The sequence below is a fragment of the Colletotrichum tamarilloi genome, assembly GCF_030869305.1.
Source record: "Colletotrichum tamarilloi strain Tom-12 chromosome Unknown Scaffold_3.1, whole genome shotgun sequence".
NCBI classification, from domain to species: domain Eukaryota; kingdom Fungi; phylum Ascomycota; class Sordariomycetes; order Glomerellales; family Glomerellaceae; genus Colletotrichum; species Colletotrichum tamarilloi.
In genome coordinates this window covers 919,392-944,035 of record NW_026849386.1, presented here as the reverse complement: position 1 = coordinate 944,035, position 24,644 = coordinate 919,392, and the positions used below count along the sequence as shown (strand labels likewise).

Below are 24,644 nucleotides of genomic sequence, written 5' to 3'. Positions count from 1 at the left end.
ACAAGTCAGCCCACTCCCGACAGTCGATTTCAAGCCAATAGCCAGTCTTGAGCTTGTGTCACGACGATATATAAGACAGACGACATATCCTGACTCGAGCTTCCAAACAATACACTCTTCATCCAGCCAGAACAACAACTATACAACATACGAGACCATCCCTCTTACCAGTCACCTCTAAGAAACCAGTCTTTCGTCTAGCTTTTTTATTGCAAGACGAGTCTTCGCCCGTCACTATCGAGCTTTACACGCAGAAAAATCAAAGCCTCACTTAGAAGCCCACCGCTCGCGGCCTAAGAGACCTTCTCACAACAGCTTCGACTCTTCTTCTCTTTCTTCTCCCTCCTCCTCTTTTTTTCACGGAGAAGATTCCTTCTCTAGCCAAAATGTGCTCCAGAGTTATCATCACATGGGGTTGTGGCTGCACCGAGACACGGCCTGTATATGCGTGCAGCTCTCACGGCCATTGCGGAGGTGTCGTAGACAAGCCGCAAAGCCAAGATGGCACTTGCTTCAACTGCCAGAAGCAAGGGAAATCGTAGGTCCGTTACAGACTCATCACTCGGTGAGATGCCAACTAACGGTCTCTTGGGCATTAGATTCGACGACGGCCTAAAAGTAGACATAAAGCCGAGGGAAAGAAGACTATGAAGAGCTTCTTTCTACCGGACTCGACCATATTTTGAGGCTCACGCCTGCCGTTCCGCTTCTCTTCTGTGGCATTATCATTGCCAACGACTCCAGCAGAATAGAGCTTTGAGAGACACCATGATCTGTTTCTATTATTCCGTTCATCAGTACGCTGGTTTATTCATCAACCTTTTTTTTTTTATTTCCTTCTTAGCAACCAACGATGATGGAGTATCGCATGCGGATTTTTCTAGACTGCGTAAAGCAGCAACCCAGTTCGCAAGGTCGGGCATCTCGACTCTCACGAACACTCTCCCTGTCAATAGCTCCTCATTGTGGAGATATCAATTCAATCATTTAAACTCTAATCCGCGTGCTTTGCAAGTCGCTACCTGCCTTAGATATGCAAAACCAATGTCGGTGATTTGACTGTCCATGTTATGCAAGATACGGGAAAAAGAATTTTCACTGCCAGACAGCTTGAGAAAGCAAATTGGCAGGGCAGGCTCAGAATTTTTCTTGTGTCCCCTGTCATAGTCAAGCCACATTCGCGGGACACTTGCATTTGATGTCGGGCCGCACTCAAGCATCCCGTTTTATTCTTCTGTCCCGTTTTATTCTTCTGTCCCGTTTTGTTCTTCTGTTCTAACAATGCCTCTTGGACCCCGAGAGATGGTTTCAAAATGGGGCTGGGGCGGCAAGAGAGAACATCAGCATGCGACCGAAAGTTTGGCCTACTGGACACTTGACTACCAAACCTGTCAAAAGAAGAAAAAAAAAATGGACAATGTGGCACGGCAGTGAACACACGGGAGCGGTCCGCCTGCGACAGCACGTTGCCTCGTCCGACGGGCAGCAGCATTCGGTTGGGTGGATGTTTTGGCCTCACAAGACATGTCGGCCCCTGTCGGTTCCCGGAAGAGGCGATTGATTCACTTGCACACGCGCATACACACACACACACATACACGAATTTGTGGCTAGCAAGACAAACAATTTTTCACCCTCAGACACTGCGCCCGGCAAGCGCTTGATTATCCTCCAACGGCATTCATAAGGTTGTTCGAGAAGGGAGGGCGAACCCCCTAGGCAAGCCACAAAAGACGCCCCAAGCCAGCATGAGGCTGGAAATAGATGGCTGTAGTTACGGCGCGTAGCGGGTAGGATTCCCACGACCCAGCATGAGCATTGCGTCATGTGATGGCAAGCGAGTAGTTCAAGTTTGGACGCGAAATCATTGACGCGAAGCATACGCGCGACAAGCGACAAGGTGTTTATTTGCCTCGGAACAGAGTCAAATACTGTATACCACCTTTTCTTCATTTCGGTTTTTTCGAGGAAAAAAACCAAAATCCGCCGTAACAGATGCGTATAGTGCTTGATGAAAGTCCGGATCTATCGAGTCAGGAAAAGGAATGGGGGAGGGAAGGGGACAGGGGTGAGAAACTAAAGAAAGCAGATTAGCGATATCTATCACGAGAGAGAAGAAAAAAATGAGAGGGAAGTCGAATAAAAAACAAGGGGGCCTAGGCTAAGGAAGAAGAGAGAGGGAGAGAAAGAGAAAAAAGGCCATAGAAGCAAAGAGGAGGGAAAGAGAGTGACGCTGGATTGACAATATAAGCCCAACTCGCAAGCCAGCGAGCGGTAGGGCAGAGTGCAGACAGACATGGAGAAAACGAGACACCATGCCATCAAGCTTGGACCAATACTACGCCACGCTGCGTTAGCGTAACGGCGGAGACTAACGTCAACCTAACCTTCCATTGAGGAGAGGTCTGGAAGGTACCGTGCTTCGCAAGTTCGCAGATGGGATGGCCTCTTCTCAAGGTAGGGTGCCTAACCCTTGTTCATGGTCATGTCAGTAATGGAGGATATCCATAGATGTGTATGACGAAGCCAGCGGAAACACACACCGGCCCGGTCAGGCGTCCCGGGTACCAAGATGCTGTGAGCAGCCGAGACAACGACCGCGATAAATGCTCGACAGGGAAATTGAAATTCAGCGAAGAAGGGATATTTCGGCGCTCTCCTGTGCCTGGAAGTGAGTATGATGTACCCGCACACAGTATTCCGTATGGATACACCCCGTGATCCTGGACTGAGCCAAGGCAAGACACCGCAGGATAGGACGAGATAGGACGCTCTCGCCGGATGCAACCCGCCCTTCCTCCCATTCAATGCGCGCGGCGTGCGGCGTGTCTCAAAGCAGAGCGAGCGAATTGCGTCGTATATCGACGAGATGGAGAGCCTCTCGAGACAAGGCAAGGAGAAGCGAGGTGAGGTGGGCAAAAGGCAGGACAAGGCGAGAAGGGGAAGGGAGGAGGATCATGGATGAAGAAGAGAAAGTTGAGGAGACGGCGGCACAGAAACAAAAAGATGAGATGAGGATGGAGACGAGGAGAGAGGGAGCTGCATGAAGACAGGACCAGGGTAGGAGCCTCCAGCAGACTAGCACTCCTGCCAGGTACTAAGCTAAGGTACGTGCGTACCTTCCCCCTGTCATCCGTGTCCGCAAGTGGGTCGGGAGATTGACACCTCTTTCCGACTTCCTAGCTCCTTCCTGCCTCCCTAGCTCCTGCCTCCATACCTTACCCCGGTACGGAGTACCTACCTACGTAGTAAGGTACCTACCTAAGGTACCTAAGGTAAGATACAACGGTACCTTCCTTGCCTCCTGCCTGTGTGCTGCACTTCACCTCATCCGAATCCAATGGAACCCAGGGCCACCAAAGATGATTGCACTTGCATAGATTGTCTGTCTGAATGTCTCCTCTTCTCTCTCTTTCTCTTACACACAGTTCACTTCTACTCCGCCATGCTTGCTCATGCAAATCTCATCCCCCTTCCCCTTCCTCCTCTCCCATGCTCAACATGGCAGGGAACATGCGTACACTGCGACCTTCCTCTCCAAAACTTTGCCCTGCCCTGCCTTACCTGCATCTAGGTAGCCCTGGCCTTGTTCCTTCATCTTGGCAGGGCATTCACACAGCATCACTGGAGCAATTCAAGCTGCGGATGAAGTCACCAAGACCGACGACCGGGGACAGAAAGGCAGCACGTCTCATTGAATGCGCCCCCCTTCCTCTCGCCCCTGCCAGCTTCGCTCCAGCTACCTGGCGTCGAGGGCCCAGAGAACAGGTCTGTGGAAGGACCATTGCAACTAGTTTGCCAGACATGCTTTCCTAGTTTCCACCCCGAGAGACCCTCGCCCTCGTATCTGACCCAGTATGTCGTTTCTCGGAGACTAGAACGAGAACCAGGAATTAGAATCAGTAGGCCCAACCCAAGGTAGAAACTGACGCTACCTTACTTCTGCTGCTGCTTCCGCTTCAGGTCCCAGGAACTAACATGTGGAACAGCAACTATGAATAATCCCGTACGAACGGATACGTACCTTGCCTTAAACTCGCCAGTCACAATTTGGTGTGATAGTCCAGCCAGAGGATAGACAAACCGAATTATGGGGCGAGGGCAAATATCTCAAGTATACAAGGTCACGGATGCACCAACTCTACTTTATGCTTGTGTTCTGCCGGCATCACAAAGCGACCTACTTCATCGTACCGCACCACATTCCTTGCTTGACATGCGCCGTACGACATCGGACGGACATAGGCATGCGCTCTCTCCTCAACGGACACGTTTTTATCCTCTCACAACCCCCTCAACCTCCATCTGCTACAATGCCCGGCTTGACACGCGGCATGGCAGTGAGACTCCGTCTTGCTACTGTATGCAACCTTGTACAACCTGGCCGACCCCCAAAGAAGGGGGCTGATGTGGTCTCATTCCCGCGTCATAGAAACGCAGCATCGCGACGCAGACGGCGTTGGTTCCTGGTTCTTGCCAAGCGGCGATTTCCCTCGTACGCCCACCGCCGTCATTCACTGCCATCTCGCTTTTGGCCAGGGACCCCAAACCAGCTCGGTAAGCTGGCCTTCCAAGGGGGTCAAGTTGGCAAAGCAATATGGCTGACTGGCGATGCGAATGGGTTTCCCAATCTGCCTTCCTTCGTCAATTCGACAGATATTTCCACCGGAAAGTGGAGTCGGCACAAGACTGTTAGCAATAACCACCATACAGAGTACATAGAGCTGTCCCTGGATTTGCGACAAGGGCACTTGTACGCGACGGGAGCCCGTCCCTTTCGCACTGGCCAGCTCGTGGTCGAGGCATAAGGCAAAGCAGACGGTCCGTTTTTGTTTTAAACAACAACCCTGATATATCAAAGCTGATCATGTTTGGCAGAGGGCTTAGACAAGAGCAAAGATTCAGTTTGTCCAACCATTTCAAGGTACGGATAGTCCACCACGAGGACAATAGCCGAAAAGTTTGTCACGTCTGTTTTCTCTCTCCTCGCCCCCCCCCCCCCCCCCCCCCAAAAAACACACCACCCCCACCCCCCCCCCCCCCCCCACAACCCCCCACGCAGCACACCCAAACACAACAAAAAACCTTCTCCCCCCCCCCCCCCCCCCCCCCCCCCAAAAAAAAAATACCATTGCCCATAACTTCGGCCCGCAAGCGCAAGTCGCTGTGCGCAAGAAGCATAACACAAGTAAAGACTCCCTTGCCGTCCCCTTCATGTCAAGGTTGAGCAGTGACACCAACCACGGCTACATACAGACGAGGTGACCGGGGGTCATTGCTCATCTTCACTTGGCCAGCCAGTACTTTTCCGCTTGTTGCGGATCATCGGCCAGCACTGGGGCACCCCTCCCTCCTCAATTCCCCCATGTGCCTTGGGGGCGCAGAATGAACTAGCATTGCTGACAGGCCCATCGCGCCCGCCCGCATGGTCTTCGGCGGCTATGCACATCGCTTCAATCCTGCATAACACCAATCATTGACATTTAAAAAGTTCACAAACCTCATTGATTGTGCCACAGTGCTGCACTTTGGACTTCATCTTCCGCTCGTCGAACAATACCAGCCGCGCCGTCCACCTGCGTCAAGTATACCTGCGACGCTCACTACACTACCGTGTCTCTATCAATTCACGATATTTTATGCCCTTCTCGAGAATCTATGGAGCCAGTGAACGGCACATGAGTCTTTGCTCGCCAGTCCGAGCCACAATCAGCGACGGGAAGCGGAATCCAGTCCGCAAGCCGGCTGCTAGCGGTTGAACGAATAACGAGGGTGGCACGGTTGGCCGCTTAATCCCCTCTTCCGTTTCCTTCCATCCCTGCATGGACCCATCCATGCCTAGATGGCCGGAGGATGAGGAATAGTGTGAATGAAGAGACCTGCTCGAGCTCTCAGCAGCAACTCAGCTCGCGGCAATCCTTCGCCCCCATCTGGAAATCTCAAGCCTCCACCCAATGCCTCCATAACATGCTAGGGGCAGGGCAGTCCCTGTCTTGATCGATCTTTGAGTCCCACGGTTCGAAGTTTAGCGCTGTGCCCGTGTCCCGCATCAGCTTGAGGTTCCATCCTTGCGACTGATCGATTGATACTGCCCGTGAGCTTTGGTCAAGACCAGAGGGGAGCCTAGAGACAATGTTGGTTTGACAACGCGCAAGAACCGCCTCATGATGTAACCCGAGTCTGATGCTCTGTTTTCTCTCTATTTCAACTCATTTCGTTCCAGTCATCAGTATTCAGGCCACAACAAACAATTCTTTCCTTTCCGCATTCCCGGCTCAAGGCTCTTCTTGTTGGGGCCCTTGCTCACCGGCTCCGGCTCCCTTGGCCCGTTGACCGGGTTCGAGTACGACCCGAGACCAACAAGCACGATGAGAAATCCATTGGACCCTCACCCCTTTTTTCTTCTATCTGTTCTTGAGATCCGGGATTCCACGCTGCAGCATACAATGCTCGGCAAAGGCGCCTGTTGGGAAACAGTCCTTCGTCAGCGGACGAATGAGAAGCCAAAGGCGTAGAACTGGCTGTGCTCGTCGGTCGACGTTGAACGCGGCCATGGTTGGACACTTGGAGCCCGCCGGTCCAAGCGGCCTGTTCGGCGGGACTTTTTTTTCTTCTTTCCCCTTTCGCAACTACATCCAACGCTCCATCTACCTGGTAGCTGCACCCCGGCGTTTCTCGGGCCTCGGGGGTAGCGGCACACCCTTCGTTACCTGCGACCCCATAAGGCACTTTTCCTTCATTTCGTTTGTCTCTGGAGTACGGCGTGGAGGAATCGGAGAATGGGTGTGCCACACGTTATGCGTGTGCGTATGTTGGATCCAGACAAGCTAAAGAGACGCGGCTTGGCGTCTTCACACGCAGAACGTGAACAAAACCGCGAATCACAAACGAGTTTGTCAACCGCTTGTTGGTGTGGCCTTGTAAGCGAGCGTCCATACACCCATCCAAGCGCCGCCGTCATTATCGTCGTCGCTGCTAGCTATGAGAATTCCTTTCACCCCATGCGCCCGAACTGATTCGTAGATTACCTACAGAGCTATGGCTGATGACTCGTGGGGCTTGAGTCGTTGTATCCGTCGATGTGATGAGACCGGGATTCGAGAGGCGAGATGGAGAAGAGGAAGGGGCCCCGTCCGGAAGAGGATTCGAAGAAGACGCGTCTCGGACGTACCCATGGTATCCACGATACCCATGAGTATCATCATGGGCCATGATCCATCCTGGAGATTCTCCCACCCTTTCCCTGTTCTTTAGAGGAAGAGGCAAAGCCCGTCTCCGTTCTTTGCATCATTGCTCCTCTTACATACTGGGCCCCTCGTCCACTTATCCTGCCTTGCCTATCCGCATCACGAGGGGGAAGGAACAACAAGAATTTTGGAACAAGGAAGGCGTGAAATGTTTGGATGAACGCCTTGGGTGCGGGTGGCGCCGCTGTCGCCCGCGCCGCCCACCGGGCTACGAGTTATCATGTCGAGCGAGCTTTTCCCATTGCGTCTTGGTGCCCAGTGTCTCGTGATGTGACGTGTAACTTTTTGTTGCACGCCTTCAAACCCCCATCTGTCTGCTTCCTTGTGCGCATGCCTGGAAACGTATCGAGACAGTCTGAAATTAAACAGAGGCAGTCAGTGCAGGGTCGACCGACCGACCAACATCCTACGTGACGATCCCGGTCCCCTCTCCAAAGGCCCAAAGGGAACAATTAGGTAGTGAAATGATGACAAGGTGCAGATCCAGACCCGGCCGGGTTGGCTCTCCTATTAGCCTCACACCCTCTCTTTTCTGTCTTCTCTTATCCTTTTTGCTGCCTGTCTTGCCCTGGGCATATGCCAATCTTCCCCATCCGTGCTCTTTCGGGGGGAATCCACACACCTGCTTTTCTTTTACTCAGCTATGACAACTCCTGCGATGGGTGTAAGTGCGCAGCATCTCCGGGTCATGGGGTCGGTCGGAACTTGGAGCATCCGTGAGTGGGAAAGGGCTGCGGCGCTGCGGCACCGGAGTCGGAAAGCAGGCAGAACTAGGCAGGCACAGGCAACAGCAGCACATCACGAACGTACAACAAGTCGAAACAGGCAATGGCAGACAACATCATCACGATTCGCAAGCATCGAGCTGACGACAAAAGTGTCTCACAATCTCGTGACTGCAATGTACGTTGTGCACCAACAAGTCACAAACCAAGCCCCGAGGGGGCGGTCATCCTCTTGTGTTATCAGTCTGGTCCAATTTCATGAGGTGGTTCAATCTGCGGCAAGGTAGAATAGGAAACAAGGGACTAATCATCCCCCCTCTCATCGCGAGATAATTCCAATCTGTGTTTTGTGTGTGTGTGTGTGTGTGTGTGTGTGTGCCTCATCCTCTCAAGAAAAGGGGTTCCCAGGTATTGCATTGCTTCTTCGCTCTCTTCCCTCTTCCACACATCAAGCCACCAGGAGCCAACCCCATTTCCTTGGTTTCTCATCGTGCCAGTCCCCAACCGCCCCCCTTGCTCTTACACCCCCTCGATCGCCTTATTGTACAAAAATCAGCTTTTTACATAATTCACCGCAAGCCTTTTTTGCTTCTTTTGAGTGATTTTTTTTGGTGGATGTTGTTTTTGTGTATGAGGGTATGGTTGCTGTCCTTGCTTCTCCCCAAGTCTGGCCCCTCTATCGTCTTTGCGTGCAGCAATCTTGCTTTGTGTGATGTTGCTTGTCTCTGAGAGCACTTCTATAAATGCAATATTCCTTATTCTTCACGCGAGAAGAGAAAATGAAAGAGGCAAAATCTCAGTGACAGCCTGCGTCTGTAATGAGATGCGATATTCCAATCGACTAGAACCAGTTAAGCCGTAGAATCATTAGTCGGCATATTAGGAAAGTGAAGGATAGTGGCGAACCGAGGACGCGATTGGATGCTTCTTCGTAACTCGGCGCACTATTAGTTGCCGGAGCCGCCGGGTCCAGGTGTCCGGGGAGACCAAGAAGGAGACTAGATTATGTTAGAACTTGCTCAAAAACATCAGTCAACAGAAGAGTAGCTTACAGTCGGCGAATAGCTGGGGCTGGTCGGAGACTGCTGGGCTCCTGGAGTCTGTTGGAAACTCGGGCTTGTAGGCGAATACTGAGCCGGTGAAGTAGGAGACCACGTCGGCGACGCAGGTGAGTACGACGGTGACGTGGGACCAGCCCCATGGAGGTTGGGGGATGCAGGGCTGTAGTTGGGACTGGCTGGCGAGTAGCTCGGGGAAGTGGGTGAAGCATACTGCGCGGGCGATGTCGGGGAGTAGTGCCTAGGTGAAGAGGGCGATGCCGGTGAGTAACTTGGCGATGTCGGGCTGTAGTTGGGGCTTGCAGGGCTGGTGGGCCGGAGCATGGGCGATGTTGGCGAGAAAGAGGGTGACGAAGGACTGAACTGCGGCGAGGTAGCCCCGTAACGCCCAGCAGCACCGTCGATGAGCGGCGATGTGGGTGAGTAGCCGGCATTGGGAGACGACGGCGAGTATCCGCCATAACCACTGCTGAATGGCGACGTCGGGGATGTACTGAATGGGCTCGTCGGCCGCCCAGGACTGGCGCTTGAATAGGGGTTGACAGAACCAATGCTAAATCCACCACCATTGTAGTCGGTATTGAAACCGGTGGGAGAATCGGAGCCAGCACCGACAATGGGGGAGAAGTTGCCGGCGGCAGGCGAGCTGAGAGACATGTAACCCGAATCCGCCATGGGAGACCCAGAGTCGTACGGGGTGGCAGCACCGCCAGCCTCGCCGCCCTTGACCGGCATGCCAGGCATGAGACCCATGCGCGAGTTGTCGCTGATGACAGTCTCTAGCATCTTGGGGTCAAGGAGAACGTCAAAGTGACCAGTTCCCATGGGAGCCATCTGGCCAAGCATGACGTTCTCGGAGATTCCACGGCAGTCGTCCAACTCACCAACAGCTGCAGCCTCGAGGAGAATTTCCACAGTCTCCTCGAAAGAACAACGCATCAGAGCACCCGTGTCGGCTCTGTTGATACCGTGACGGGTGACGGCAGAGATGGTACCTCTGTATGTCATCACGTCACAGAGAAGAGCAAGATGTCTGTGGTTGACGTAGGAACCGTCGAAGGCAAGCACCTGAGTCAACTCACGGATAAGAGCCGCTCTGGCACCCTCAATACCAAAGACTTCGACAACCTGCCACAAGTGGTTGGTGTACGTGCGGTTGGAATCGACGCCGTCGACTGCCAAGACCTGGCGCAGAGCTGTTCCAGAGGTATCCAGGTACCACTCTGAGCAGCGCTCGTCAGCCTTCGCAGCCAACAGAGCTCCATCCTCGGTCTCGATGAGCTTAACCTCCTTGTTCAAGAAGGCTCTTTCGATGCCCTTGACACCACGAAGAGAGAGAGTGTCGAGCAAATGAGTTTCAAGTCTCTTCAGCATGACGTCGTCCTCAATCTTCTTCTCACCATCTTCGTCCTTGTCATTGCCTGCATGCATGGGACGAATACGAATGATTTGCTCTTCAGCGTTGTTATCACTGAAGATGACAGCAAGATCGTTGGGGTACTCCTCCTTGATGCGCCTAGCAACGTCCTCAACAGTCAGCTCCTTGTCAAGAAGCTTCTGGCGGTCCAGAGTGAGACGAAGCAGCCATCTGGATTGGTCTTCCGTCTTGTCGTGCGACTCGTCGGGGATAAGGTAGTAAGACTCAACCATATCCAGATCATCGGGAATGTTGGTCGAAGTGATCTCAGGGTCGTAGTAGATCTCGGTGACAGCCGTGACGGAGCGCAGCGTCGTGTGTTCGACTGTGCTTCGAAGTTGCTTGGCAGCTTCTTGACTGGCGTTGTCCTCACCACTCAGATAAACAACCATGGAAGGAGTCTTGATGTTCTGGGCCAAGTTGAGAATTTCCTTGAGACGAGGGACACCGAGAGTGACGTTCTTGGAAGAGACACCAGCGAAATGGAAGGTGTTCAGTGTCATCTGAGTGGCAGGCTCACCAATAGACTGGGCCGCGATGACACCAACCATCTCACCAGGACTGACAAAGGCTCGGTCCCAGCGGGCTTCAAGCTCTCCCAAGACATGCTCGAAAGCCATCTTATTTAGGCGTTGCTGGCAAGCAATACGCTTGAACGCGAGTCGAGAGCGGATCTGCGCCTTGAAGAGAATCGTGGCACTGTAATCAGCCTCCTTGGAGATGTCATCCTTGCCACGGACGATGGTCATTCTCTTGAGCATCTCCTGTACTTTGGGGATGACATCTTGAGGTCGCAAGTCGCTTCGCTGGAAATCTTCAACAGCAAAGAGCTTCTTGGCAGTCTCCATAAGACGGATCAAGTTCAAGGGCAACTGCATCGACTCATCATCCTTCCTCTTGAAATTGATCTCGCGAACCTGCTTGCGATCAGAGAGCAAAGCTTCGAACTCTTCATCAAGAAGCTGCTGAACGGCCGGGTCGCCTGCCATCTCGTTGCCGTACTCGAGCCACTCAAGCTCTTCCGGCCTGTTCTCGTCCATGATATCCAGACGGAATCGGTCGGCGAACTTCTTGTGGGACATGTTGAGGTGGTCCATACGCTGCTTCTCGATGTAGATGGCATCGAGACCATCCTCACCGTACAGAAACTGTAGGATATCACCCAGAGAGTTTCTGACGGTACCATCGTACTTGGCACTCACGTCCTCGAGCGCCTTGACAAGACGACGCTGGATGTAACCGGTCTCGGCGGTCTTGACAGCGGTATCGATCAAACCTTCTCTACCAGCCATGGCGTGGAAGAAGAATTCACTAGGCGTGAGACCACGGAGATACGAGTTCTCGACGAAACCACGAGCCTCGGGCGAGTAGTCGTCCTTTGTGAAATGCGGCAAGGTGCGGTACTTGAAGCCGAAAGGAATGCGCTTTCCTTCGACGATTTGCTGTCCGACCAGGGCAGTCATCTGGGAAATGTTGATGGATGAACCCTTGGAACCGGACGATGCCATGGTGACGGCATTGTTCAAATCCTTCAAACTCTTCTGCGTAGTTGTACCGGCCTTATCACGAGCAGTGTTCAGGGCCTTCGAAACCTTGCTCTCGAAAGTCTCACGAATGTTCATACCGGGCAGAGGCTCCAGCTCGTTAGCAGTAGCTTGTCTTGTGAACTCCTCGACCTCGGCCTTGTGCTCGTCAATGTGGATCTGGACCTTCTCAATGGTAATCTTGTCGGGAATCGTGTCGCCGATACCGATACTGAAGCCGTTGTGTAGCAGCCAGTAGTTAACTGTTTGCTGGACACCAACCAAGAACTTCATGGCCGCTTGAGGTCCATGCTCATTGTAGACAATATGGACGATACCACCACTGGCAGCACCAATGTTCTTCTTGGAAAGCAGACCGTACATGATCTGTCCTGACTGAATCAGGAGACCCTCATCCTTCAGGGGGTTCTCCTCCTTCGAATCAGGGGCGCTGTGCAAGCTGACAATGTTGGGAACTGCCATGCTCATGATCTGCTTACCAGTCCACCTTGGTCGGGGCCGAATGATGGCGGGTTGGGGAATGTTGCCATCCCAGTTGGGAACCCATAGCATGATGTTCATGACCTGCTCCTTGGTGAGGAACACATCACGACGACACAGCTTGTAGGCACCAGCAAGAGTGTCCTGCACGATACCCATCAGAGGACCGTTTCTTTGCGGGGAAACGATGTTGATGGGGACCAAGCACAGCTCCTTGACTTCAGCCCTCGTCTCCTCACTTTGGGGAACGTGTAGGTTCATCTCGTCACCGTCGAAATCGGCGTTGTAGGGGGAGGTGACGGACAAGTTTAGACGGAAAGTTGAGTAGGGCATGACGCGGACTCTGTGACCCATCATAGACTCCTTGTGCAGAGATGGCTGACGGTTGAAAATGATATAATCGCCCGTGATCAGATGACGCTCGACCTTCCAGCCGTACTCCAAAGAAATTTGTCCAGCTCTGCGGTGGTGGCGCAAATCAATTCTTGTACCGTCGGAGCGAATGACGTACTTGGCTCCCGGATGCTCGTTGGGCCCGTTTTGAACAAGCTCGTGCAGCCTGCCGATGTTGTACGGAGTAACGGTCTCGGGGTAGGTGAGAGTTCTTGCGATACTGCGAGGAACACCAACCTCGTCAAGAGACAAGTTGGCATCACCAGTGATGACAGTACGTGCCGAAAAGTCGACACGCTTTCCCATCAAATTGCCACGAAGACGACCCTCCTTGCCCTTAAGACGTGCACGAATAGCCTTGACGGGACGACCACTCTTTTGCAGCGCACGAGGTTGGCCGGCGATGTCGTTGTCCATGTACGTAGCCACATGGTACTGCAAGAGCTGCTCGAAATCTTGCGCAATATGAGCAGGTGAGCCTTCGCGAATGGCCTGCTTGACGTTGCTGTTGGCGCGAATGATATCACCGAGTTTGTAGGTCAAATCGTCTTCGTTTCTGAGTCCCTGACCGGTTCCGTCCATAGAAATACTGGGACGGACAGGCGGGGGCGGAACGGGAAGAACGGTCACGATCATCCACTCTGGGCGAGCGTACTCGAGGTTGAGGCCCATATCTCTCAGATCGTCGTCACTGATGCGACGCAGGATGTTGTGGGCCATCTCTGGGGTGATTGGAGGCTCCTCCTTCTTCTTGACGCCATCTTCACCTTGAGCCTCGTACTTTGCAATGAGCTGCAGAGCCTTGTGCCGTACCCTAGGCTGAATGTTTCCACAGCCGCCGTGGTTGACGGGAGCCTGCTTCATGTTCAGGCCGTACTCTCCATCATCGGGCTTCTGCTCCTTGACCTCGTTTTCGCAACGAGTCTTCTTCTTGCAAATGTTCCAGATGCGGTTGAAGCGAACCTTGGGGTCTCTCGTGTTCACAGCTTGGAGAAATTCAGGGTCGCTCTGAGAAGCCAGGTTAGCAAAATCAAGTCAAGGCGGCTGTCAGACATCGTAGAGTAGACTAACTCTGTCGGCCAAGACCTTGCTGCAGTTATGGCAGACAATCTCCAAAACCTTCTTGACTTTCTTGATAAAGCCAGGATGGTAGACGGGCTTCGCCAGCTCGATGTGGCCGAAATGTCCAGGACATTCACCCATCGCCTGGTTGCAGGTCTTGCACTTGAATTGACGATCGATGGAACCGAGGAGAGGATCATTCAGACCGCCGTCGCGGGGCTTTGTCCGCGTCTCGTCCATGGTCTCGGGGTAGACACAGTGACAGACACTCATGTTCTTGATCTCCTCAGGAGCCATGAGGCCGAACTGAATCTCCTCGACCGTTTTGATCGGCGCACTCGAGTGCGTGAAGTAAAGGTTCGCCATTTTGATGGTGTTTTCGATGTCGTTGGGAAAGAATGTGTCGACGGGAGATCACGGGGTGAGGTGTCGGAAAACAGACAGGAGTCGCCGATAGTCGTTACGCGACCCGGAAATGTCGCAAACGAGGCGCAATAAAATCGGAAAGCGACAATCTATCGCGCGAAACGCTTTTCGAGATGAAAAAATCGGACAAGGTCGTCTATCGATGGCGCTCTTGACTACACCAGTCCCCGGCCAGCGGCCCAGGAGAAGGTTCCACTGATCCTCCCAATCGCCGCGACCGTAAGTGTGTCGAAGAATCGAAAAAATATCGCGATCGTATCAAGTCGTGTATCGTGTCGGAAATGAATGTGCGGTCCAGGGGCGCGATTTCCGACGCGCGTGGTGATTGTCGATGCGTGGATTGGCGGAGTTGTAGAAGTCAAGACCGTGGAGGCGAGAATGAGGAGCGAGGTCAGAAACAAATCTTGCCTCCAGGCGGCTGGCGCAGCCGGCAAAAGCACGCTAGCCGGATTTGGCAAATATCCTCCTTTACCTTCCTCAGGCTGGATACGCGTGCCCGAGGTCGAGGGTACCCACAAAAGTCATGAAACACCAGGAGCAATCGCCGACGGACTTAAGTACTGGGTACTCAATACTCTCCGTTCTGCTATGTACATTTCCCATAGTGAATCGCTCACTGTGCGAGAAGAAAAAGTCCTGAGGAACTTCAGCTGCAAGCCTGCATCACGCCGATGAGTCAAGAATTCCTGGGGGAACCTTTGTAGCGGTAAAGATGAGATTGGCGTTGACAAGACTTGATGGCTGAGGATTTTTGAGACTCGACTCCCTCGCTTTGTCTAGCATTTCCCCCAATGGCTGTCGAAGTCTCGTCATTATTAAGCAGCCACCCAGCTTCGAGGGCTCTTAGAGTCCTGAATCATTCTGGTTTACATCACTACAAGCCCCATCGCGCTAAGTCCGAGCAAGGGTCCGCACACCAACGAAGCTCGTCCCATGGCGACGCGATCCAACGCCATGTCACGCGTTTTTGGTGTTCACGCTTCAACTTTAGTTCATTTAGAAGCCTGCCTGTCAACGCAGAAACCATCAACGCCTCGGGGTATTATTTTCTTCATCTTCTCCGACCTTTGCCACCAATCCTACCCTTTCGAGAGGTCATCTTATCCTCCACGACTTCGCTGTCCGGTATCTCACCGTCCGCACCCGGACTCCTTCTCCGCATGGTACCGGTAGATACCGCAACGAACTCTTCCTCGCTATCGCTCTCTCCGAGGTCGAAGAGTATCGGCATTCGGAAGGCTCCAGCATCGCTAATGTGCCCATTGATAACCGTGGAAGTAACGACATCCACTTCCTCATCCTCCGCGTCTAAGCGTCTCTTTTGCAGCTCCTCCTGGCCATATATGTCGAATTCGTCCTCCAGTTCCTCGTACTCCTGGTTCTCCTCAACCTGCGCAAAGTCGGGCGCAAGTCTGGACCACTTCTGCTCGGGTATGACGGACCAGATGTATATTCTCCCCGTCTCGAGGCCGCACGTTGCGATGAAGGGTCGATCCGGGTGCCATTCCACAACGCCTTGCTCTTCCTTGGGGCCGTCCAGTATTCTAATCAGCCCTGTACTGCCCATGCCTCTGTCCCAGACATAAATCTCGTGGTTGTTGTACGTTGATGCCGCGACGTACTCGGACGCGGAACTGAACGTGACGTGGTTCCATGACAGCCTGTTAACTTGGTCTGAGAACTTGTGTTCTTCTGTGAAGTGTATGGTATCGAGGTCGAGGTCCTCGGCCGCGAGATTTGGAATATGGAAGGTTCTGACAATGCGGTCTTGGGCGTTGATCAGGAGAACCCTCCCCGAGTTGTTCAGGCGCAATGTTGTAATAACACCGCTGCATGGCTTTTCTGAGTAAATCGTCTTCCGAGTCTTGGCATCGATGACGTTGATCCATCCCTTGTTGGTTCCCGCAAGGATATGCTCTCCCGTAGAGGTGAATATCGTGACGGTGGTCATCTGTTTGGCGTCGTCTTTCAACTGTTTCTCGGTAGGTTCGCCGTCGATGTCGGGGCGTTTCGGTGCCGAGCTGAGGGGGGATTTGACATCGGTCACGTCTGACACATCGACGAGGATCGGCTGATCCTCAAAAATCGAGGCCACAAATTGGTGACTTGCCAAGTCAGCAAACTCTCAACTTCACGGATATTGGGGCTATCCAACTCACTGGTTGAAGGGATTGAGCTCCGCGATGTATGCCGGAGCCCGGAAACGGACCTCACGATACCGTTTGCCATCTTTCAAATCCCATAAGACAGCCTTCCATCCTTGGCACGCTGACAGTAGATACCGGCCGCATCTAGACCAACTCAGCGAAGTGATGCTTCTGTGGTGGCCGCGCATCTTCCTCGCTACGCCCATTGTTTCGATATCCCAGATGACCACTGTGCCGTCCACCCTCCCAGAGGCCAAGAGGTCGCCCGATCGGTTGAATCGTAGGCATGTCGAATGTCCAGATCGGATTGTGTTCGTGTTGTTGATCGCGTTGATAGCTTCGACCGCGGCGATGGCCTCATTCTCTTCATTACTGAGAAGGAAGTTCATAGTCACGGGAGGCTCAGCTGCTTCCGCAAGCGGGCAAACTAGCCAAGCTTTGCGTGCGTTGGATTGAGGGGTGTGATGGTGTAGGTCGCAAACTTGGGGTGGATTCGCAGAATAGGTAATTGTTGGAGTGCAGCCGTGCGCATGCGACTGCCTTTCTTGCGCCTACAAGGCTGAAGCGCTCCAGGGATCGGGCCCCACAACGCTGCCTGCCACCGGAGTAACTCAGATATACCTTTAGCACCTTTCCGAGCCTTCGCATATGTAAATTTGAAAGAGGATCTCAGAAAAAAGAGGTGTAGGTATAGTACAACGATTCAGGTTCTATAAAGAGCGACTTGCCGCTGAAGATCGATGATACTTGGTGACCGAATATCGCTCGCAGACGCTGATTGCGCGTCGCAATTAACTTACAGTAAGCACAACCAGGAGAGGACTAGAGGACGGAGTCGTCTCTCCTGTATATTCGTTCTACTTCCTTTATGTAAGAACAGTGGGAGTAACTTCTCCATTTGTATACTTTTATAATTCGCAGAAAATTTCAAGTAGAAAAACGAATAATACAGCTTGTCTATGGTGGGATACATGATGGGAAGCATGAAAGGGGACTGCTGCCTTTCCACATCCCTGATCCTTGCACACATTTCAGCTCAGATTTAGACCCCCCTGAAGCAGCGGCAGAACAACCCCTCCCCCGCCATCCCGTCTGCTGGGCTGTCTGAAGTTCGTCTCCAACAACACTGCCTTGCAGTAGACCTCAGACGGTTAGTTCTTCCTCATCTTCACAATGGCGAACTCCAAGTAAGAGTCCATGGCCAGTTTACACCGCCCTATTGAATTTTGATCTGACCGCCTCTCCAGATTTGAATACGTCAAGAGCTTCGAGCAGCCCGACTTTCTCTTGCCAAACACTTGGATCGTCGTCCGCATAGACGGGCGAGGTTTCACCAAGTAAGTCAGGAGGGTCGAGGGGAAATCTGCCTTTATCGAAGTTGCCTTACACCACGTAGATTATGTGCAAAGTATGGCTTTGAAAAGCCCAACGACAAGAGGGCCATCGACCTCATGAACGCCGCCGCGAGGGTCGTCGTCACCGAGCTCCCCGATATCACCATCGCCTACGGTGTCAGCGATGAGTACAGCTTCGTGTTTCACAAATCATGTACCCTCTTCGAGAGAAGAGCCAGGTAAGCGAGTCGCCCTCTCGGAAACTCCTCACTGGGTTTGCTCCCAATATTCCAAGCTGCATTTGCTAAATTTCTTTAGCAAGATCTCGAGCACAGTCGTGTCCACGTTCACTGCCAATTACGTGCACTTATGGTCGCAGTACTTCCCAGATACCCCGCTCACCTCGCCTCTGCCGAGCTTTGACGGGAGGGCAGTGTGCTATCCTACCGTGTCGAACTTGAGAGACTACATGAGCTGGCGCCAAGTCGATTGTGAGTGCTCTATCAACATTGTTCTTCGTGCTCTGAGGAAACTAACCTAGTAAAAGGCCATATCAACAATCTCTACAACACAACATTCTGGGCTCTAATCCAATTAGGTGGTCTAGACAACAGAGAGGCAGAGAAGCTCCTGGCAGTGAGATTTCCTTGACCAAGGCATACTCATGCAAAAATGATCTAACTATATCACAAGGGCACCCTATCCGGAGACAAGAACGAGATCCTTTTCTCAAAATTCAAGATCAACTACAACAACGAACCCGAGATCAACAAGAAAGGCAGTGTAGTCTTCCGAGATGTGAGTCATGCCAAGCTGTCTCATTGACAGGATGCGTGAGACGCAGAAATTTCCCTGACCAAGATATCATTTTACAGTACGAGCTCGTCGATCCAGGTACGCACAACGCCGCGCAGGCGGCAGATGCGCTCGCGGAGCCTGTCCAACAGAGCAAGACGCAAGCGGAGAAGGACAAGAAAAAGCGCACCAAGGCCCGCGTCGTTATCGAGCACCTCGACATTATCAAGGACGACTTTTGGGATAGGAGGCCGTGGCTGCTCTCCAACAAGCCAGGGAAGACCCCCAAGGAGACTTGAATGCCTTGAATCTCTCGGATGAGAAATCTCGACTCTGCTATCGGCTGGTCTAGGAGCCCCCCTAGTCTACGCGCCGTAAGAGGGACATAGATAGGTCTGAGTCCGCATAGACGGCAGACTGCTTAGAGATGAGTTATACATCACTTTAGAAGGCTGAGGCCACACTGCAGAGAACAAGAACATCATGAATTCTGGTCGATGATCTAGCCATCCGATATTTAATCTACTATCGTCGAAATAGCAGCCTGTAACTGCCACAGAGCCCGTTTGCTCTGACGTCCGCGCAGGACGGCGTGGCCTCTATCTTCTATCAATCAATGCTTTTTGGATATACCTTTGCGCCATATGATAACATAGTCACCCTGTTATTGACAAAATCGCCTTTCCACAACCCCAGCCCTCCCATGAAGCCGCGAAGCCAGCGGTTGATGTTCATCGACGTCGGCGCCGCACAGCCTCTCGCTCTTCGGCGAAGTAGCCACGGCGACGGGGTCTCGTTTTCGGGTTGGTAATGCGTGGCGGAACATGTCCACGTTTGTCACCCCTTTTCGGTCCAGAAACCCATCCTCATCTCAGCCCACAACATCAACCAGACACCACCTTCTTCGCCTTCTCCGCTTTCCTCGCTTCCCTCTTCGCCTCCTTTGCCTTTCTACGCGCCCTCCTCTCCTCCTTCAACACCTTCTTCGCAGCCCGATCAACCCTCCTCGCTTCCCTCGCCGTCTTCCTCGCCGCCTTGGCAGCCTTCCTCGCCCTCCTCTCCTCCTTTGTCTCTCCCTCTTTCCTCTTCCCGTTCACCTTTGTCGTCGTCGTCATGTTCGCAATACTCGTACTGAAACTCTGAGGCGCCACAGCCCCAGTGACCTCCCTCACCCTCTCCTCCACCTCCCCCTCCTGCTTCATCCTCTCCAACCCCTCAATCGTCCCCTCCAAGAACCCGCCCTTGACAAAACTCGCATACAGCATCCACTTGCCACCCGACACTTTCTCAATCTGGTTCAGCCGGCCCGCCGTCACCGTCTGCGTCACCTGTCCCGGTTTCGATGTGTCCAGACCCTGCAGCTGCTCGTCAAAGGCGTTCATCCACCACGTGTCGCTCGTAAAGTGCGCTTTCGTGCCCAGACCTTTAGTGTTGTCTTTGCGGTTCAGGAGGAGCGGCTTCGCGAGGCCGATGCGGTCGTCTGTCGCGTGGAGGGAGTGGCCGCTTCCGCGCCATCCCTGCGATTGGAGGAGGGCGCGCGCGTCCATCTTTCTTTTCCTTTCTCTTTTCTTTCTCTTGACGGTTGTGGGAGTTTGGAGGGGCTCTGTCTTTTGATCGTTTTCGATGGGAGGTTTCGATTCCGTTTTCTTAGATTCGTGACCGGATAGAGAGAAAAGTAGTCAGGACGGTATACGTCGGTAGGCTCGAAGGTGTCATGAGCGCAGGGGGGACGTTTTCATGGCTGAGGATTTCATTAGATTTGTCTTCGTTGGGCGGCTGCAACTAGAGGGAGGATTGCGACCAAGTACTCTGCCAAAAAGTGGTCGGTGAACTGGAATTTTTCTGTTCTGCCGCTCTTATCTTATCTTATCTTATCCTATCTTAGCCTCACGCCGGCCGCGGAACCCAGCCCCACCAACATCAATGGTCGACCCAGCCGACAGCTGAGCATTTCATATCATTGCCTCGATGATGGGAAGCGTGGAACTCTTTTCCTAAGGAGCAACTGATTCATGTTACAATTATCGATCCCTTGATGTGACCGAGTACTGATCCACGTATCACGCCTTGGTGGCTCCCTCTAAACATGTAGAAACTGTCGGTGGTCGACAGATCCAAAAACACTGGCGCTTGAGAGCTAAGCGATCCAATTGTGTAATACCGTTTCGACTTTGAACGTTTCTTCGTTGATGAGGTATCTGAACTAAACACTTTTGTAGCTCTCCCCTCTATGATTGTACAAGCAGATGCCCCATTTTTTGGTGTCCCATATGCATCCCGGAAATGTAAAAAAAATTTACGCCTTAATCTTCTTGGCCGCGGGCTCCGCGGCAGCCTCATCCAAAGCACGCTTCTCAGGCTCGCCAGCAAGCTCTCTCTCCGCCTTCTCGAACTTGGCCTGCTCCTCAGCGGTCAAGTTGGGCAACAGCGGCTTCTCCTCACCTTCCGTAATGTTCAAGTGGAAAGTACGGATGATGGAATCGGCATCGTCAATGGCAATCGGCCTGACGTCCGCCAGGGCCTTGATCTTCTGAGTGACAACCTTGACCTGAGCATCGGTCATGGTGAGACCAAGCTGCTCCACACGCGACTTGATGGCGTTCCAGCCAGTCAATCTTGATGCGAAGTGGACGTATCTGCTCATACCGAAATCGGCGGGGTTGATGATTTCTGCACATGAGTTAGCCATGTCCCCCGTTACGAAACAGTCCCAATGAACATACCGTATGTGCTAGGGTTGTTAAGGATGGCCTTGGCGTGGATACCGGCCTTGTGGGTGAAGGCACAGAAACCGGTGATGTAGTTGTTGAAGGGAATGTTGATCTCGACGGCCTCGGCAACGAGATCCTCAAGCTCCTTGAGCTTGTGCAGCTTGTACTTGGACTTGGTGTAGTCGGGGGCGGCGACGATCATGCGAGCCATCAGACCACCGAGAGGGGTGATACCGTTGCGCTCACCGATACCGATGACGGAGGTGTCGACTGGAAGCAAGATGTCAGTGTGTGAGAAGTACATGGCCGTCGAGCATTGAACTCACTGTGGGTGGCACCGGCCTCGAGCGCGCAGTAGGCGTTGGCAATGGCGCATCCCGTGTCGTTGTGGAACTGTTCAGATGTAAGCATTAGGTATGCGCCGTGCTCGCTCGGTCCAAAGATGACTTACGTGAGTCTCGATGTCGCAGCTGACAACACCTCTCAGGGTGCGGACAAGGTCGTAGACTTGTCTGGGGCTGGCGCAGCCAACGGTGTCGGCAATACCAACTCTGTGAACGCCAACCTTGTCGACGGCGCTGTAGACGGAAAGAAGGTCGACGAGGTCGGAACGGAAGGAGTCCTCGGAAGAGAAACGGATCTCGAGGCCCTTGGACTTGACGAACTGAATAACCTCGATGGCGGTGTTGATGATGTAGGTCATGTCCTTGCCGTGGGAGTGCTCGCGAAGGTATGAAGAGGTGCCAATGACGACATCGACACCGTCAACACCGGTCTCGACAGCGAGGCGAGCATCATCCATCTGTGCAATGTTAGCCTTTGCATTGTTTAGGCGTGCGGATGCGGAGAGCTCTTACGTGGCAGCGGACGTGAGTCAGGATCTTGGACTTGAGGCCGAGCTTGCAGATGGCCTCGCAATCCTTGCGGGACTGCTCAGAGGCAGCGGGCGAGGTAAGCTCAATGTAGTCGACACCAAAGTCGTCGAGGGCCTTGGCAATCTTGATCTTGGTCTCGGTGTCGAAGAAGGCGTTGGCGAACTGCTCGCCCTCTCTCAGGGTGGACTCGACTATACGTCACACGTCAGTGGGGGTCACTCAAAAGAAGACCGTTCGGCAGAACACACTAATCTTGTATCGGTCAACGTTGCTGAGGAAGTCGCCGACCGGCTGGTACGGGTTGCTGTGCTTCTGCTTGGTCTATATCGTCGAGGTCAGAACAGTTCGTCATCGGAACCGCGAAAGCGGTTTTCGGAGGCGATTGATGGTTCTTACAGGAATGGCAGTGTAGCCGGGGTGGTCTAGACGCAACAAAGTCAGTCATCAATTGACGTCGGTGTAACGCGCAAGAAGCTGCGAAACTCACCAGCCTTGTTGGTGCCGTTGGCAGCACCATTGCCGTTCGTATGGCCATTGGTGCCATTTGCGTGGCCATTGGAGGCCGGGACATCAGGAGTAGGGCACATTTTGTATGTTCATGCACCGTATGTCGTATACTAAGGTGGATTGTTCGAGGGTGAATTGCTCAAAGCTCGGGATAATGGTGGGATTTATAGACGGAGGTTTGAGCAAGTTGAGTCACAGTTCAAAGACGGACTGGGAAGATGGACGGTAGGCCAAGAGTATATGTAAGGAAAAACTGGAAGTAAAAAAAAAAAAAAAGCACCGGGCGAGGCGAGGCGGTACGCAACAAGGTGTGGATTGGGCGGGATGGCCAGTGATGACCGAGGACGGCGTTCGCTGTTCCCAAGGTCAGCCAGTCAATGAGCGGAAAAAAAGAATTTTTTCCACTCTTTAGCCCCGCTCATGGCACATCCCCGACCGCGCTGCATCACTGTGCCATTGACTCTTAATCAACATTTTCCAAGGGCCGGTCGTTACGTCTGTCCTGTCTGTACCCCGCTAGATGCCACCTGAAGTGGGCTGCATTCGACCTCTCTCATTGGAGAAAGGCCTCTCCACACAGCTCGTAGGCCAATCAGCCCCCCGTTATCGGAAGATCGATCTCCCACTTGGAGGTCCACGCTAAACCTCACGCGGTAATTCCACATGCTGCAGCTTGCCTGGGTCCATGGTCCGTGTCCGTTTCTGTGCCATCCTCCCGCGCAGTCCTGCCACCTGCTGATGGATCATGGTCCTGCAGCAGTGATGGCCCTGCGTGAAAAGACACCGCCTTTCGTCCTCCTCGTCGGATCCCGCCCCCCAACATGATGTCTCTGCAGCCATTGTTGGCTGATTTGTGAGCGGCGAGAGGGGTCTGGCCTACCCATTGACAAGGTTCCTGAGAGCTGCAAGGTCAGCTACCTGGGCGGAGCGCCGACCTCTTGCCGCAATGCAAAGAGACTTGCGTTGTCGCAATGGTGCCGTCGGAAGTCATGACCTGACCGAGCTGCCCTTGGAAGCTTCAATCAACTGTTCCCCCACGAATTTGAATGGCGCTCAGCATCAAAGACGACAACTGGGACGAAGTTTGACAGAGTTGGCCCGCCTGCGCGGTCCTCCTCGTGGGTTCACGAGCAGCACGCTCATGAGCCGAGCGTGCCTCGCGCCAACCAGCTACCATGTATTAAACATCAGACCAATTGCCGCCAGCCCGACCTATACTAGTGATGCAACTTGCCGTGCTTAATCCGGGCCCCAGTCGGATATCTCTTCAGAAAACAACGATGATACGAGGAGCTGTCTATCTTCATGCTCGTTGATCAAATCGAACAAGCAGTGGAAAACGAGAGGATTGGCTGGGCACTCGAGGTCGTCGTCGAACCCTATGCACCGCGACGCCATATTATGGTTAGGTCGCTTTGTCGGATCCTCCGACGAGCCCCCCGTCCGCATTACCGACATACTCACAGACATCATCTGGCTGCCGGTTGCTGGGTGCTGGGGTAGACGCTGCTCCAGTTTTCCCACGAGGCTCCACCCTTCAATAACGGATCCCCAGACGACGTCATGCAAGTATGACTCCTAGAGTCCTTCCAATATTCCTACGGATTGGATAGGTATTGTAGGTATTTCAAATTATTTGATCTACTGTCTCCGCATCTGCTGCACTATACCTGCGAAAGAACAACAGTATTTACAGTGAGTCACTACGGGTTTGCAGCCACACCTTGACTAGATCTCATAAGCCGGAGAAACCTACCTGTCTGGTGTTTCCGTGATTATCCTCAACATGAATCAATTCCTCATTGCGTCCCGTCTCAACGAGTCGAGATATATGAAGGCAACTCAGTGACAATGAAGAAACCAGCACTTCATGCCTCGGTTTTACTGGATTTGGACATACAACTTGGTGTGTATATAAGTTCA

The 24,644-nt window shown here is 53.0% G+C and overlaps 7 protein-coding genes across 7 annotated transcripts; 2 read left to right on the top strand and 5 right to left on the bottom strand.

Moving 5' to 3' along the window:
• Positions 1-386: 386 nt before the first annotated feature.
• On the top strand, positions 387-542 carry CTAM01_01477 (uncharacterized protein; the record flags this gene model as incomplete). The annotated part of the gene is made up of 1 exon (XM_060517519.1): positions 387-542. The coding sequence occupies one exon, from the start codon at positions 387-389 to the stop codon at positions 540-542; it is 156 nt and encodes a 51-aa protein (XP_060387980.1).
• An 8,377-nt stretch (positions 543-8,919) lies between these two features.
• Positions 8,920-14,292, bottom strand: CTAM01_01476 (DNA-directed RNA polymerase II subunit RPB1; the record flags this gene model as incomplete). Its single annotated transcript, XM_060517518.1, has 3 exons — positions 8,920-8,970; positions 9,025-13,872; positions 13,936-14,292. The coding sequence occupies 3 exons, from the start codon at positions 14,290-14,292 to the stop codon at positions 8,920-8,922; spliced, it is 5,256 nt and encodes a 1,751-aa protein (XP_060387979.1).
• Positions 14,293-15,403: 1,111 nt separating this feature from the next.
• On the bottom strand, positions 15,404-16,888 carry CTAM01_01475 (WD domain-containing protein; the record flags this gene model as incomplete). The annotated part of the gene is made up of 2 exons (XM_060517517.1): positions 15,404-16,457; positions 16,512-16,888. The coding sequence occupies 2 exons, from the start codon at positions 16,886-16,888 to the stop codon at positions 15,404-15,406; spliced, it is 1,431 nt and encodes a 476-aa protein (XP_060387978.1).
• A 784-nt stretch (positions 16,889-17,672) lies between these two features.
• On the top strand, positions 17,673-18,927 carry CTAM01_01474 (tRNAHis guanylyltransferase; the record flags this gene model as incomplete). The annotated part of the gene is made up of 7 exons (XM_060517516.1): positions 17,673-17,686; positions 17,747-17,836; positions 17,896-18,072; positions 18,152-18,324; positions 18,381-18,469; positions 18,527-18,631; positions 18,709-18,927. 7 exons carry the CDS (start codon positions 17,673-17,675, stop codon positions 18,925-18,927), a joined length of 867 nt encoding a protein of 288 aa, XP_060387977.1.
• A 585-nt stretch (positions 18,928-19,512) lies between these two features.
• On the bottom strand, positions 19,513-20,175 carry CTAM01_01473 (uncharacterized protein; the record flags this gene model as incomplete). The annotated part of the gene is made up of 1 exon (XM_060517515.1): positions 19,513-20,175. The coding sequence occupies one exon, from the start codon at positions 20,173-20,175 to the stop codon at positions 19,513-19,515; it is 663 nt and encodes a 220-aa protein (XP_060387976.1).
• A 749-nt stretch (positions 20,176-20,924) lies between these two features.
• Positions 20,925-22,801, bottom strand: CTAM01_01472 (homocitrate synthase; the record flags this gene model as incomplete). Its single annotated transcript, XM_060517514.1, has 8 exons — positions 20,925-21,298; positions 21,352-21,609; positions 21,666-21,732; positions 21,791-22,141; positions 22,197-22,405; positions 22,463-22,535; positions 22,611-22,636; positions 22,702-22,801. 8 exons carry the CDS (start codon positions 22,799-22,801, stop codon positions 20,925-20,927), a joined length of 1,458 nt encoding a protein of 485 aa, XP_060387975.1.
• Positions 22,802-23,360: 559 nt separating this feature from the next.
• Positions 23,361-23,561, bottom strand: CTAM01_01471 (uncharacterized protein; the record flags this gene model as incomplete). The annotated part of the gene is made up of 1 exon (XM_060517513.1): positions 23,361-23,561. The coding sequence occupies one exon, from the start codon at positions 23,559-23,561 to the stop codon at positions 23,361-23,363; it is 201 nt and encodes a 66-aa protein (XP_060387974.1).
• Positions 23,562-24,644: the final 1,083 nt, after the last annotated feature.